Source organism: Drosophila hydei, unplaced genomic scaffold, assembly GCF_003285905.1.
Source record: "Drosophila hydei strain 15085-1641.00,03,60 unplaced genomic scaffold, DhydRS2 tig00008121-arrow-pilon, whole genome shotgun sequence".
NCBI classification, from domain to species: Eukaryota; Metazoa; Arthropoda; class Insecta; order Diptera; family Drosophilidae; genus Drosophila; species Drosophila hydei.
Window position 1 is genome coordinate 3,147,433 of NW_022045832.1, and position 16,481 is coordinate 3,163,913.

The 16,481-nt window shown below is 34.2% G+C and overlaps 2 protein-coding genes across 3 annotated transcripts in view; one reads left to right on the top strand and one right to left on the bottom strand.

Moving 5' to 3' along the window:
* LOC111602995 (chromatin modification-related protein EAF1) overlaps positions 1-6,722 on the top strand; it is a 23,974-nt gene extending 17,252 nt beyond the window's left edge. Inside the window, exons 2-4 of one of the 2 annotated variants that reach the window (XM_023320403.2) lie at positions 376-991; positions 5,169-5,881; positions 5,947-6,722. In XM_023320403.2, the coding sequence (XP_023176171.1) occupies positions 376-991; positions 5,169-5,881; positions 5,947-6,484 (1,867 nt within the window). In that variant the 3' untranslated portion in view covers positions 6,485-6,722. Of the gene's footprint in view, positions 1-85; positions 992-5,168; positions 5,882-5,946 lie in introns of those variants that run through there. The other variant, XM_023320395.2, reaches the window with a different exon arrangement.
* The window catches only part of LOC111603027, an 18,111-nt gene extending 1,757 nt beyond the window's left edge, over positions 1-16,354 (bottom strand). Inside the window, exons 1-4 of the mRNA XM_023320460.1 lie at positions 16,301-16,354; positions 16,194-16,240; positions 16,078-16,126; positions 15,942-16,012 (exon numbers count right to left, since the gene is read on the bottom strand). Of these exons, the coding sequence (XP_023176228.1) occupies positions 15,942-16,012; positions 16,078-16,126; positions 16,194-16,240; positions 16,301-16,325 (192 nt within the window). The 5' untranslated portion in view covers positions 16,326-16,354. The remainder of the gene's footprint in view (positions 1-15,941; positions 16,013-16,077; positions 16,127-16,193; positions 16,241-16,300) is intronic.
* Positions 16,355-16,481: the final 127 nt, after the last annotated feature.

Here is a 16,481-nt window from a genome sequence, read left to right on the forward strand (position 1 = left end):
AAAACGCGAAAAACCAAGAACAAACCATCAAAGGTAGAAAACGAGGCACAAAATTAAACGCGAAACGCCAAAAAAAGACGAATTTATAAAAAACTAGAAAATTCATAATTAAAAAAAGTCAACGCGAAACGTCAAAAAAAATAATTGAAAGATTAGAACCAAACGGAAAGTTCTTGATTTTTTTGTGCTGCTTCGAACGGCCTTCAACATTCAGCTGAAGCAGGAAATGCACGCTCTTAAGGAGGGCGCCACCATGCTGCACCATCAGCCGCCGCCGCCGTTGCCTCTGCCGCTAGCGCAGTCGCTGCCGGCATCGCAGTCGCCACATGATGATTTGTTGAGCGCCGCTGACAAATATTTCTTTAATGCCCACAGCAATCCGATTGATAATGCTGCCGCTGCCGCTGCAGCCGCCGCTGCCGGCCTCATCGATCCGCATCACAATCGTGATCTGCATAATGCGTTGGTCGCCTCCATAGCCAACAGCAATGTGGCTGCCATCAATGGCACCTTGACCACGGCAGCAGTGCTCAAGAGCGCTGCCGCTGCCCAGGCGGCACAGGTGCAGCAGACACAGCAGCAGAGCGCTGCCGGACAACAGGCGTCCCAGCAGCAGCAACAGCAGCCCACAGCTGTACAGGATCAGGCCAATGCACAGACCAATGGCAGCCAGGCAGCTGCACAACAGCAACAGCAACAACAGCAGCAACAGCAGGCGGCTGCTCAGCAGGCTGCTATGGCCCTGCTTAAGGTGGATAATGTGAATGCAGCCGCTGCACAGAATGGCAGCGCTGCTAATTTGAGCATGAAGAGCAGCTCCTCGGGCCGCTCCACTCCCAGTAACAGTGGCGGCAGCCTTTCAGATCCAGCTCCAGGCAAACTTTTTGTAGGCGGGCTCAGCTGGCAGACATCGTCGGAGAAGCTCAAGGAATACTTCAATATGTTCGGCACCGTTACCGATGTGCTCATCATGAAGGATCCGGTCACTCAGGTAAGCCACATGTAGTCAATGCCTAATATTCTAGCCAGCTATGTATATGGCCATTTCTCTATTTCATTTTCTTCCTCTCTCTCTCTCTCTCTCACACTGTCTCTTTGGGGATTACTGCTTCTATTTTTTTTTGCCCTTCTGTTTGCGTTTCTCGTTTTGCTCTCTGTGCAGATTTTACAGCTATATTTACGCGCCGTTTCATTTAGTCTGTCTGCGCTCTCTCCTTTTTTCACCTTGTTTCTTGATGTGTCACTGCGTGCGCAGCTGCAGTCGTTACCGAAACTACAACAACAAGAACAGTCTTAACCACAGCTACAACAATGATGTGTGATTTACTACAGTCGCGTCTTCTGCTTTGGCCCTTTGTGTCTGTGCCCTTCTTCCTTGCTCTTTATTTTTGCATTTTTCACATTATTTATTGGTTTCTGTCTGGTTTAGAATTACAGTTTTTCGTTACGTGCCAAACAAAAGACACAAAATACGACCACCAGGCAACAGCAAAACAAACAACAAGATAGCAGGGCATATTATATTCGACCAAATCAGGTTTCACACTAGATGATACAATGGCTTAGCCTCTACTGTAACTGCAGAAAGCTATTGGCAAATGCCAGGCAAAGCTTTAAACAAATGTACCGTTTAACAGTCGCTTCCTGGCACATGAGGCACAGCGGATATTGCATTTTAAGCAAGCGTATTAAGGCAATTTGTCCGCCTGATAAGCGCATATCCAAGTCATATATACAAATATAGTTGTCAGACAATTGCAGCGTACAGCGCACGCGCTCGCGCTCTGTTAAGCCATTAAAAATAGCAGCTGCCGTCGACGAGTCCTGTGCGCGCAGCTGTTTTTGCCCTCGCCCCATCAATTTTTAATGCTGTGGCACAGGACAATGGCAACGCAAGCCAACCGAACCTGGCCGAGCCTTAGGGTAGTTTGGCCTGCTGCGCGCAATTGCGCAATTACGGCAAAAAAGTCTCGAAGGGAACTCAAACATTCGAAGTCGCTGTCGAATTTTAACTGGAACAGTTTTATTCGCAAAAGCAGCCGATCCTAACGGGGTTGTCCTTGTCGCAGATAGTCAAGAGAAACGCAAGCAAAACATTTTGCCCTTTTATAATAAATATAATCTACAAAAACTACACACACACAAACACACGCACACATTCATACAGTGCACACACGCACACCTTTTGTTGTGCTCCAACAAACAAGAGACCAAAAACAGTAGAAAGAAAACTGGTTTACCAACTGCCAACACAATGTCTATGTGAATGTGTGTGATTGTGTATATGTGTGTGGGCCCTGTGTCCTGCTTATAGGTGAACCAAGATCCAAGTACAACTAGTTTTTAAGTATAGGAAACAAAGTCTTTAGCTAGCGTATGTTATGTAGTTGAATATATAAAAACCAAACAGCAAAATGTAACTGAAATATAAATTTAAATATAATTGAAATGAACAAAATATATATATACACATATATATATATAATATATACTTAAAAAGTGAACGAATTGCGAAGAGGAGCCGCCAGCGTCATTTGGATCTGGAACTGTGACGCGCGCGCACAGCTGTTGCGCCGGAGGCCGCTACGCCAACGCCAACCGACGCAGTAGTCAAAGGAAGGGCATATCAAATCTACAAGTCTCGTTACCGATGTCTTAGGTACATGTTGAAAACAATCCCAAAAACATAAAAGATCGCCAAATTGTAACTGTATAAAACACGTTTAGCGTAAAACTCAGCTGGCGCATCGTAATCTCTCTTTCTCTCTCTATTTCTCTCGTATCTTTCGTATAACTCTGAGCAAAAGTTAAACACCTTATTATCGTATAATCGTATTCTAATTAAATGTACTCGTACTCGTATTGTGTACTTGGTTATGCTTAGCGTTTCTTACCCAAATAATAAAAATACCAAAAAACAAAAACAAAACAAGCAACAAATTTAACTACTATACATATATGTATATTGTATGTATATTATCTTTTCATGATAGGCAAGCGATAACAAAAAGATGAGCCTTGAAACTAACTATGAGTATTCTACATATAACTAGACATAGAGCAAATATAGCTGCAGCCATACCTTCTTTACCCTGTACCAAAATGAAAAACAAATACGAAACTCTTCCCCGCTCCCCCTTAGCAGTAAGATACTAAATACATTATATATTACTAGCTCTAGCCTAGTCTTACAGTAATTTATTTCTTATATGTTTTTTTTTGCTTTATTTATCTTTCTTTGGCATATATCCCTAAACTATTTCCTGCGTAGTTAATTACCCCAAATATACAAATATTATATATCTATAAATTAGTCGATTTCTTGTTGATGGAAGAGCAAAGAGCTCCATAGTAAAGCTTATGGACATTTCAATTAATTTTAGAAATGTTTCTTTTGTAACTATTCAGAGATTAAAATTTAACCACCCCGATATTTAAATTCTATAATTATATAATCGCCTACATAGAGAACATTATGTAAGCTACATCGAACTAATAGGCAAGGTACTATATCATAAGTAGCTATCATCTTGAACAAATTGTACGAAATAAATATAACTTCGGCTGACCGAGGCTAACTATCTCCTTGCAGATGAAACAATAGAGATCCTTAGATTATGTTATCCGTATTAAACCAAGATATAGTTCAACACTTTGTAGTATAAAAATGCCAGAAGCAACTAGATTTTCATTGTCTGTATCAACTAGATAATCCCCTCTGCAAGGTTATACGACAGTCAAATTCGCCTTAGGCTTAAGTCAATTGTTGTATTCCAAATTGTAAAGTTTATATCTATTTGTAACAGATTGTAAAGAGAAAACAAAATTAGTTATAAGCAACACCTATTTACACATCCAAGTCATGTTTTCTAAGGAAAACATATATATATAAAAACATTTAGAGTATTATTAATATTAAGTACATGTTTCTTTGTAAACTAACCAGCAATTGGGAAAAGCCCACAAGCTAATCGTTAAATTCGTACTTAGGAGTATCTATGTAAAACTTCATCACATTAGTATTCTCTCTCTCTCTCTCTATAATCGTACTGGAGCATTAAATGCGTTTGCTCCTTTTCACATTCTTTCTCTCTCTATCTATCTAACTGACTATTTATATGCTGCATATAAGATCACATACAATACATATATATAATATATATATTTATATAAATATATTAAGCCTCATGTAACTTTGTATTATTGTTAAAAATATTATTTGGAAAAGTGAAGAGGTGTCAAAATAAGCTGTTGATATATAAATATATATTTGTGTATATACTTAGAGCGGGTTTATCATTGATGGCAAATTACAAATTGAATAATTCTATTGATCGGATCTGAAAAGTATTTAGTACAAGTTTTAGTTATTAGTTGAGCATAATTCAATAATTTCAATATGTGTTTTACTTGGACAAATTATGTTGTTAATCTATATTTTAATTTTCTTGTTTAAACAAATAGCGTAACGGGACGGGGTATATGAGAAATGCAATGAGTACTTTAAGGTTGCATTAACAAAAATATAAGATAAAATATAAGATATATATTATAGAGCACACTCGTGCTTAGTAATGCAAGCTCATATAAGAGTATGAATAGTGGACGCCACTGTAAGAAATGCAGTATGCATAGTTCGTACTCTTCTACCTCTACTACTACAACTTCGTCTTATTCAGAGCAGTATAGTTACTATTGCATACAGCTAACAAATATAAGAGTAAGGAAAGCAGTGTGCGCAGCTATTATATTGAAACAAAAAATAAGAGCTTGTCTAAACTAAAAGAGCACATAAAGTACTCATAGCATAACTCTGAAAATTTAACTTTTATATATCTGTTATTATTTGTTATACATTTTTGATTTACTTTGATGGCATCAACTGAATTCTACGAGCCTGTTGATGCATTGATATTTAACTTTGTTAAATTTTTGCTAACGTTACGTAGGACATTTACAAACTATTAACTTGCAAATTAGCTGATCACTTTGCAAATTTAGATTTATATATATACTATATATACGTATTTCGTAAATGCTGCCTCTAACCTACAAAATTTGGAACTAACATTTACTAAACTCTTATCACTTTTGTGTCTTTCCCTCTCTCTTTCTCTTTATCTCCCTTGCTCGCCCTGTCTCGCTGTTGTGAATCGTCACACTTGCAGCGCAGCCGCGGCTTTGGCTTCATCACATTCCAAGAACCGTGCACCGTGGACAAGGTGCTTAAGGTGCCCATTCACACGCTCGACGGCAAGAAGATCGATCCGAAGCATGCCACGCCCAAAAATCGCCCACGTCAAGCGAACAAGACCAAAAAGATATTCGTGGGCGGCGTCTCGCAGGACACCTCTGCCGAGGAAGTGAAGGCTTATTTCAGTCAATTCGGTGCCGTCGAGGAGACGGTCATGCTGATGGATCAGCAGACGAAACGCCATCGCGGCTTCGGCTTTGTCACCTTCGAGAACGAGGATGTGGTAGATCGCGTCTGCGAGATACACTTCCATACCATCAAGAACAAGAAGGTCGAATGCAAGAAGGCCCAACCCAAAGAGGCTGTCACCCCCGCCGCCCAGCTGCTCCAGAAGCGCATTATGCTGGGTACTCTGGGCGTGCAGCTGCCGACCGCTCCCGGCCAATTGTTGGGCGCACGTGGCGCCGCAGGCGTTGCCGCTGCCATGAATCCTTTGGCCATGCTGCAGACACCCACACAGCTGCTGCAATCGCCGGCCGCAGCGGCAGCCGCCCAGCAAGCGGCGCTCATATCACAGAATCCGTTTCAAGTACAAAACGCAGCCGCCGCTGCCACCATGGCGGCTAATCAAAGCAACTTTGGCAAGCTGCTTGCAACATATCCACAGACAGCGCTGCACAGTGTCAGGTGAGCCATTTGTATATAGAGAACGATTCTTAAGTAAACATCTTATACTTTCTCTTCACCTATAGATATGCTCCCTATACCATACCCGCCAGCGCAGCCACTGCCAACGCCGCATTGATGCAGGCCCATCAGGCCCAGAACGCGGCCGCCGTGGCCGCCCATCAGCAGCAACAGTCGCATAATGCAGCGCATGCCCATGCAGCTGCCGCCGCCGCCGCCGGCCTGCACCAGCAGCATTCGCACCATCATCAACAGCAGCAGCAGCAACAGCAACAACAGCAACAGCATCATCACAATGCCGCCGCCGTTGCAGCAGCTGCCGCCGCCTCCAACAATGCTGCCACACAGGCCCATTCAGCGGCCGCTGCTGCCGCCTTGGCTGCCAATGCGGCCAATGGAGCTGGCGCCAATGCGCATTCCCTAGCAGCCGCACAGCAGGCAGCGCTTGTCGCTGGCAATCCGCTAAATGCGGCTGCAGCAGCAGCAGCTGCGGCTGCCAATCCGGCTGCCGCCTATCCCAATTACGCGCTGGCCAATGTGGATATGTCCAGTTTCCAGGGAGTTGACTGGAGCAGCATGTACGGCATGGGCATGTATGTCTAAGCAGCGCCGCTCCATCAATATTTCTGTTTCCCTTTCACTCTCTCATTCTTTCTCTGTCTATCTATATCTATGTAATTTGCATACAATTACACATACATACACACACACACACACACACCTTACAACAACCACACAAATCTCATGACCACAAAATTTGTTTTACCTTTTGGTTTAACGTAGTTCTTAGTGCCACACACACACATATATACATACACACATAAATACATAAAGAGACACACACACACACACACATAATTGAAAGCATATTAAGTATTATATTTAAGGCTCTAGCTCCCCCGCTACCGCCCCTCACGCGTTTTATAATAACAACAAAAATGATAAGCAATAAAATAAATGCAGAAAGGAGTAGCCCACGAGGCAATGGCAAGAAACGAAAAACAAAAACATATTCATATAAATTTAAAGCAAAAAAAATTAAACCAAAAATTACGAAAAACAAAAAAAAAAACAATTTAAAAAACCACCGATTGTGATTGCGTTTAATTGTAGCAGTTTATATAATTTTTAGTGCATAAAAACTATAACATAAAAACATATTTATAAATGAAAAAACAAACAATTATTATTATATAATACTATAAAAACAACAAAATTAAAGCTCATTGAAAAAAGCTAAACGAAAGCGAGAAACGAAAGGAAATTTTGCTCAAGCCTCGTAATATATAAATAACAAAAAGCTATAACTGAAAAACATTAAAGAAACTCCAACTATATAAATTGCAAAATGAAACCGAAAAAGGAAAGAGGAATAAAACACACTACACCATTTAATTTAGTTATTTAATACATTGAGCTCGAATTTAATTCACCCAGCATAGCAGTTAAACAGAGAACGAGACAAGAGAACCGAACAAACATCACACACACACACAGACACACTTATACTGTCACACACACGCCTGCTCTGCACTTCATAATAAAACTGGCAACTGATTTCAAGCTGCATTATTATTTTCATTTCCTTAACTTTGTTGTGCTGTGTGCTAAGAGCTAGAGACGTACATAGACTCAGCTGCTGAAGCACACTCTCTACACATATAACACATATATCTACCATACATTCTCATCTGTAGAATACCCTCAATAGTACCCTGCTTTGTTCTCTCCATAGAAAACTATTTTAGACCCAGCATTTCAGATTAGATATTTCATGATTGATCTTTTTTTGATTTATTTTTGTAATTTGCTTTATATTATATATATATATTTTTTTAAAATTACATTTTGTTCTACTCATGCGCATTGATTAACCACAGAGTTAAGTAATTAAACAAGTAGCTAATGTATTACTGAAATATATAGAAACTCCCTCTACTCCTAGTTCTAGTTATATTTGTAATTGTTTAGCAGTAGCATTTGCATTTCAGTTTTGCATTAAAAGCAAATACATATACACTACACTACACTACACACTTCATTATAAATTAAATGTAAACAATAATATGTATACTCTATAAAAAGAAAACAAAAAAGAAAAAACAAAAACATAATTTGATTCGCATGCATGTTTCAACCTTAATTTTAATTAATTAATTTACTTAGTTATCATTTGAAAGTAATCATTTGCGTATGTATATATAGTTATATATGTGTACACACACACACACACCCACACAACATATAATTATAAAACAAAAACAATTTGAAGTAATTTTTGTGTTTAATAAAACTGGTTTACAACAACAACAAAAACAAAACAAACTTGGCTAATGAAACAAGCAAAAAAAAAAAGAAGAGAATTTGTGTTTTTTATTACTATTATTTACTAGATTGTATATATAGTTAATTGATCATATTTCTGTATATTTATTTTGTTGACCTTTGTAAATGTTGTGCTCTCTTGCTCTTATCCATATATCTCTCTCTGTATTTCTATTTGTATCTTGTGTCCAGGTAATTCTTTATATTTTGTGTTCTTGTTCCTTTTTTAACTGTATGTGTTTGTGTATCTGACTGCATTTTCAAGGTGAGTACATTGGGCATATGTATACAACTTTATATTATATTATATTAAATAAATTATTCCCAAAAAAATAATGAAATACCTTTGACCTCGTCTCACGTTTCGCATACCAAAGATAATTTTTATACATTTTGCTGGGCTGAATATTAGACTCGTAATGCTCCACTTAGTACAAACATACAAATACACACACACACACCTAATTTAGTAACTTTTATTCCCATTTATTTATTGTTTATGCTTAAGAACTTAACACGCATTCCACTTAACGCCATTCAATGCAAAATCATTTATCTGAAACCAAAAATCCAGTAAAAAATAATACCTAGATCTCAGCATTCTATATACACGCAGCCCTGAGAATTTACAAAGCGAAACTTATTTTTCTTATATGGAAATTCATTGTTATATATACATAAACATAAACAAAATAAAATATACCAATTATTTATTATATATATTTTTAATAAATATAAAACATTTATGATTGCATTTCTTTTTTTCATTCTGTTTCTAGCGCAAGAAGTCAAAAAAATGCTTTAGCCTTAGTATATACATTATATAGTTATATATTTATTAGTTATGTATTTATATATATATACATATTCTTTATAAGATCGAATTTTCCTTTTGGATATGCTTTCATTTCTTTTATGCCCTATTTTTCTACATGTCTTCAAACATTTATCAAGTACGCTTCCGCAACATTTTCCATATTCTAATAGTTCCAAAATCCAAAGTGATATAAATCGCAAAAAAAAAAACAAAAAAAAAAAACATTAGTTTTGATAATCGGTAGCAACAGTCGAAACAAAAAGTAACTCAATTCGAAAAGATCTGTATAAAAAACCCGAATGAAATGTTTTGATATATCCCAATAGTAGCTTGCGAATTTTGATACATATACTAAGTACCAGAACGTATATAGCGCTCTTTATATATACTGGTAAATATATGCATATAAGTTTTGATATAGTTGAATTGTTCAGTTTTTTCAATTAAATATTATCTCATCTATTAGTTTTGTGGTAGCGACATCATCCAAACCCGAAAAGTACCGTCGAGTATACGACAAAACTTGCTGTAATATATGAGACACACTCCTACACACACAAACAGACTTACATACACACACACACATACACACTCAGACTCACACACACATACTATAAATTAGTTGTGTATTTTTTCGTACTTGTAGGTTAAACTTATATAGTACTACATACATACATTTTTAGCCATATAGAACAAACATATATATCTACAAATATATATATATATAAAGCATGATGGAACATGTTTAAGTAGTCAATTGCGTAAAACTATATACAAACTATATACTCCCTCTCTCAATATATATATATATACAAAAACCCAATGAGAATGCAAGATCAACAATTTGCAATCCATATCATCCATCGTCTCACAGTATACTAAAACAAGAATTCCCCCAATTAGATGACATTATGTAATGCATTACATATAGACACACACACACAAACACACACACACACATGCATACATCATATGACAATAAGATCAACTGTGTTTCAGAGCATTCAAGTGTCAGTATTCGTAAACCAAATGACCTAAACAAAAACAAAACTCTTAACGTTAGTCAATCGGATTTTAGCTATTGTACTATATAAATATTATATTATCTAATTGGATAATGTTGATGTTCTCTCATTATACTCGATATATATACAACAACAACAAGAATAAGAAGAAGAATATACACAGACACATATAGAACTAAAGTCGAGTGACAAACTCTTTATAGATATTTACATGCATACAGCGATATTTAGGAAGACCGTGATATATTCAATTAGAGAAACCTTTAACTATATATATATTATATGTGTATATCTATTATATGTATAAGACAGCGTCTCAAAATGTGGCAAAATACTTACTACCAAGTGGTACTTCGACAATGGAGTTCAAACATTTCATAACCCTAGGCTGAGCTGTTGTTGTGAGGCTACAAAACGCATATCACTTTGAAAGGGGAGTTAAGATACAGTTATTAGAAAACTTTTACACTCAAAAAAACCAGGGGAAATGGGAAAAGTGTCTTGATTTTTGAAGTAAATGGTTTTTCACAACTAAAATTAGAACGATTTGTATAAAAAAAGAAAAGCTAAAACTTAGTTGATTTTTTGACCAATGCGGACCAAACCGAAAATATTAAAAAAATCTTAGCGAAATTCGATCAGAAATCAGATGTTTCAAATCCTGTTAATGAAAACCAAATAAAAAGATAACCCAAAATTAATAATGAGAAAATTCAGTTAATCTAGAATTTAGTTGGACATTTTTTTGGCTTCTTGTCTATTATTTTTGGCCTTGTTATAATTTCCTTATAAACTACACACCCACACACACACACACACGAAATATATACTCTATAACAAGCTAGTCAATTGATGTGGATGATAGCCACAGATCAATAATCTATCTACTCTAGCAGCAGTAAGTATAAAATCCAAACCAAAAAGAAAAATAAAATTAAATTTAAATGAAAAGTAAATAATAAAAACTAAAAAACGTACACAATAAAGGATAAAAGCAATTATTTTCCTGTGAAAATATAAAACTAAAAACAATTATTCGATAATATATATGAAACGAATCAAATCTTAAATATTTAATTTATTATATTGCTAAAAAAAACAATAAACGGCGAAAGAAACAAATTTAGTTTTAAGCTTTAGTATTTAAGTCCTTGAAAAAGCTGTTGTATAATTTAAAAGCAATGCAGCTGATTTACTAAGCTCTCATATACAGTTTACCTAACAAATGCTATTTATTTATTAATTTCTATATTATATGTATTATATATAACGAACTATATATTATTATATTTGAAGCTCGAAATGATATGCTATTTATGCTTATTTCAAAAGGTAAAACGAATCAAAGACAACAGTAAAACATAAAAATTACATATATATATATATATTAATAAAAAATTAAGTGAAGTAAAACTTAAAATTAATTAAATATTTAAGCAGAAATGTCATGAAAAACAAATAACACAACGTTTTCTTATATAACAACAAGGAACATAACAGCTCGTCACATATCAATTATAATGAGCTATATATCGGGCATAACGGTACTCGTACTTATAAATGAAACGAAATAAATTGAAATTTTGATGTATTTGAAAGCTAAAATAGAATAAAGAAAAGAGCAGAGGATTTCTCTTAAGATTAAAAGGTGAGTAGAGCCAGAAAACATCTCTTTAATTGGTTGGGAAAACCATGAAGAAAATAAATAAATATAAATATATATATGATATATATCATACGATATATACTATATATACATAACTTAGACTCGTCTTCCAGCAACTAATTGACAACAAAAAGAAACGCAACTAAAATTCAGTAATATTTTCGTTTCAAAATGTAGCTTCAGTTTGGCTCACTATACACACCTATATCTTTATCTATATATATAGATAGCATATGAGAACTGTATAATCTGTTTTTATTTGTATTCCCTTGCAACCTTTGGCTTTACTTCAAATTTGAGAACGTTGAGTTCGAAGTTTCAAAGTAGAGCAACAGCTGATGGTAGTTATTTAATTGGACGAACTTGGACGTAAATATCAGTACAATTTTTGCAACGAGGAATTTTAAATGAATGTAAAATTAAACGTATATAAAGTGAGTTAGATCAAGAGATTTGTTAACGAAAGAAATCCCGATTCGAATCCCTTTATAAACCTTTGATTTGCTCTGGTAAAAAGAAACAGATCAAGAAGAACTCACTAACTGTTGTACATTTGTTTCTCGAAAAACGAAAAACTTAATACTAATAAACGATAAGTGCATTATATTCAAAAACAGAAAAATGAAATGGAAAATGGAAAAACAATTGCAAAAGATGATAAAAGTTCTAATGCTAAGTTGTCACGTATATCTTCTAGGCCATAAGCAACACCCCTTATATGAGTATATATATACAAAAGAAGTTGAATTGACTTTAGTTCTCAACATGTAGCTATACACATATATATCTATATATATGGCATATATGCTCCCATATATATATATATATATATATATATACATATATTGTAACAATTTGCAGCCAACATATATTTGGTAACGTTTAAGCAATTCTTATTTGTTTGGTAATTAGCATAAAGCGGGACGAATCTATATACAAATTGCAAGTCCCGTTGCTCTATACTCGTTTAGAAAACAGAAAACAATCCCCCTATATAACAATTTCCAAAAAGAAAACTGTAAACGCTGTATTTAATTCTTAGCTACAAACAAAAGGATCAGAATAGACCCTGATCAACAAATTTCTCAAGATTTGAAAACGAAATAAACGAAAGTGTTGGCAACAAAAACACAAAAAAAATGAAATTTAAAAAATAATTTGCATTTGATTTAAACAAAAAGAGAAAAATACCAAAAAAAAATATAAATAACTATTTAATTGAAGTAATTAATGTAATTTGTCGTAATTAGTTTGCACGAATTTTCGCAGTATAATGCACTTAAGAAAAAATATGTATCTACAATAACAACAGAATATATATATATATACTCTATATACAACAAATATATATAAAGCCCCAAGAGGTGTGCGTAGCTCGTAAGCCTAACGGATTAACTGCATAATAGTTACGATTAAACTAGTTACAACAATTAGATAATAGTTGAATTAGAAACCACCGTCATATTAGACTTTGTAAAATGTATGTCGTATACAGTGTACAGTGTACACTAACTAAAATGTACGCCTCGTTTCCTGATATGGTATTTTCACATCCAATTTCTACATTTTGACATATTTTCGTAGCATCTTTGTTCACTTTCTGTTCTCTTTCTCTCTCTCTCTCTCTCTTACTAAATACACGCTTTATAGTATTTTTTAGTATTTCTTTTGTTTTCTATTTAAAGTAATACTGTAATATTAGTTAAGTCTACCAATTTTAATTTGTATATAATACACACACACACATTCCCGAATAGCATGTCGCTAGCGAAAAAATATATATCTGAATAACATTATTTATATATATACATAAGCGCGACGCAAACTGTGCTATAAACAAAACTTAATACAGATGAAAATCGTATAATGAAAGCAACTATTTAAGTGGACAATACATCTCAACAACAACAACAACAAAAACACTGTTAAGCAATATACAATTATATATACACACATATATATATATATATATTGATATAAAAACTTTGATACTGAGAAAATCTTTAAACATAACACACACACATATATATATATATGCTAACATTAGTTCATCATGAAACAATTTGATGCTATATATATTGCTATACATTTATATATGTATATATTTGTGTTTGTGTAGTTAATTTAAAAATGCAAGCAAAAAAGTTGAAAAAAAAGAAATACTGTAGTTTGTGTTGCAAGTTGTACTTAAAATGAAAAAACAATAAATAAATATATATATATATATAAATATATATATATAAATAAATATATATATATATATATATATATATATATATATATATATATATATATATATATATTATGCAGTTAAAAAAAAACTAACAAACTCAAGCTGTTATATAATAATTATATGATTATTAAGGTCCAGAAATTCTTTAACGTTTTAGCTTCTTATGCAACAAACATACATACAGACATACATACATATATTAATTAACAATTATATATATATAGAGTATACTTAGTAATAGTCTTGATTAGCGCCTAATTAGTATGCACACACACACAAACACTTTGGTATTTAGTTGCGTACAAGTAATACATGAAAAGAAAACCAAAAATAACACAAAAAAATCATCTAATTGTCGCTGCGTAACTGTAATTATATATGAATAATTAATATTATATATACACATACATACGTACATATATATACATAAATATATATATATATATATATATATATATGTGAATATTATATATATATGAATATTATATATATATATATATATATATATATATCAATAAATGTTTCACATAAAATATATATACATAGATACATATAGTTATTATTGTAGTCCTTATCGAATTATTTCTCCAACACCCAGTAAATAATTTTTGATTAACTCATCTTTTACCTTTCGTATCTCGTAACTCGTATCTGATATTTGTATATTACGTTTAGTTAGTTTGGTATAGAGAAACATATATATTCATGACTTTCGTTTCCTAGCCGAGCACACAATTTTTTTTACAATTCGTCTTCTAAATGTGTAAATTGTTTTTTTAAAGCTATATTTTAGAATTCGTAATATAGGCGTAGATACGACAGCAAAATATGTACGTTACCCGCTTCATATAATAGTAGATAGATCAAGGTTTGGATAAGTATAAGAGTGCTAAATTCGATTAAAGCAAAAGTAGATAATCCATGCGAACATTGGATTGGATTGGATTGGATTCTACAGTTTCGAGAATTAAGAAAATCCTCCATAAAATCAGATATTTTCTTGTTATACCCTGATCCCATGGAAAATGGGAAATCAGGGTATAATGGTTTTGTGCAAATGTTATTCTTGATCAGGACGACAAGCCGAGTCAATTGAGCCCTGTCCGTCTGTCCGTATGTGTGAACGCGTGGATCTCAGCATCTATAACAGCTAGAGACTTAAAATTTTTGTAGGTCCGTGTATAGCACGCGCATATCGAGTTTGTTTCAAATATTCGATAACTATTCGCATTTAATTGTTATCGAATAAAAACATGATTGAAATGTTATTAAATTATATCTCGGACGTCTGAAGAGCTAGATCCTCCATTGTCAATTTTGTATTTAGTTTTATGTATATTTTATGCAATTTTGATTTTTGTGGGATTTTGGATCCCGGCTCCAAATTTCATACATACATTCAAATGCGTGTATTCTTTTCTATTCGAAGAATCGAAATTGCACTTAAATTGTGCTGAATTCTTAGCTGCTAATTAACTTCAAATTTGGCACTGCTCGAGTAAGCCGTGCAGTGACTGCGTTGGTAGAGACGGCGTCCGTATGCAGTTGATGCAATAGGAGCAATAGGACATTTTTTTTTATTTTATTTTTTTTAAATGTGAAGTAGCGATAGAGTTGGCGCACGTTGCGCAAACAATTAGGGTCCAAATCCTGGTCTCGTAATGTCGTTTTTTATTTATTTATTTATTTTTTTTGAATACTCGATACAAACTACGGAAAATATTAATAAACGCAGATAGGACTGGGATCAGGGTATCTCCTTGTCGGGCAACCCGACTAGAGTTTTCCTACTTGTACATTTTTCACTGCTATTGCATATTTCTATGGTTTGGAAGAAATTCATTTTAATTTTATTTTTTAGCAAGGTTGCCATAGCGTATTAAACGATTTCTACGAAAGTTAATAAAATCAGATTTACGAGCTGAGCGAGGGGAAGACATAACTTCCTATTCCTTTTAAGAATTTGGCTATAGGACTTCAATGCAATGACTTACCCCCCAATGGTGTTTCAAAGCAGTTGACGAAAATACAATACTTGGATTGTCCGTCCAGGGAACAGATGGCTCTACAAATGATGACGCATTGTAATCTGTCGAAAGACATCTTCGTGGGATTTGTAAGAGCACTTACCAACAAATACACTGCTATTTCGAGCTAGACCATATTTCCCAAAATGTAACTAAAATAGAAGTATAGAGGGAATGTTATCCAATAAGAATGGCATCAGCACAGCATGGGTATTTCACCTTTGGAATCACATGGAAAAGTTCACGAATCGGGGCGCCAGCGGACACTAAACGAAAGGCCATAATACGCTTACGCTACCTCTTAAACTAATTTAAAAAAAAAATACCGTGTTGCCTTATAAGTGGGCACATGCACTTGCACTTCAATGTAGAATAGTTCCGAAACAACTGAATACTGAATTTAAACTAAAGTTGTGACAGTTCCCGAAACTGATTTAGAGGGGCTTTTCGGCCACAGGTTGCTTTCTATGTTATCCTTTAACAATAAATAAGTCTATCAAGTGTTTT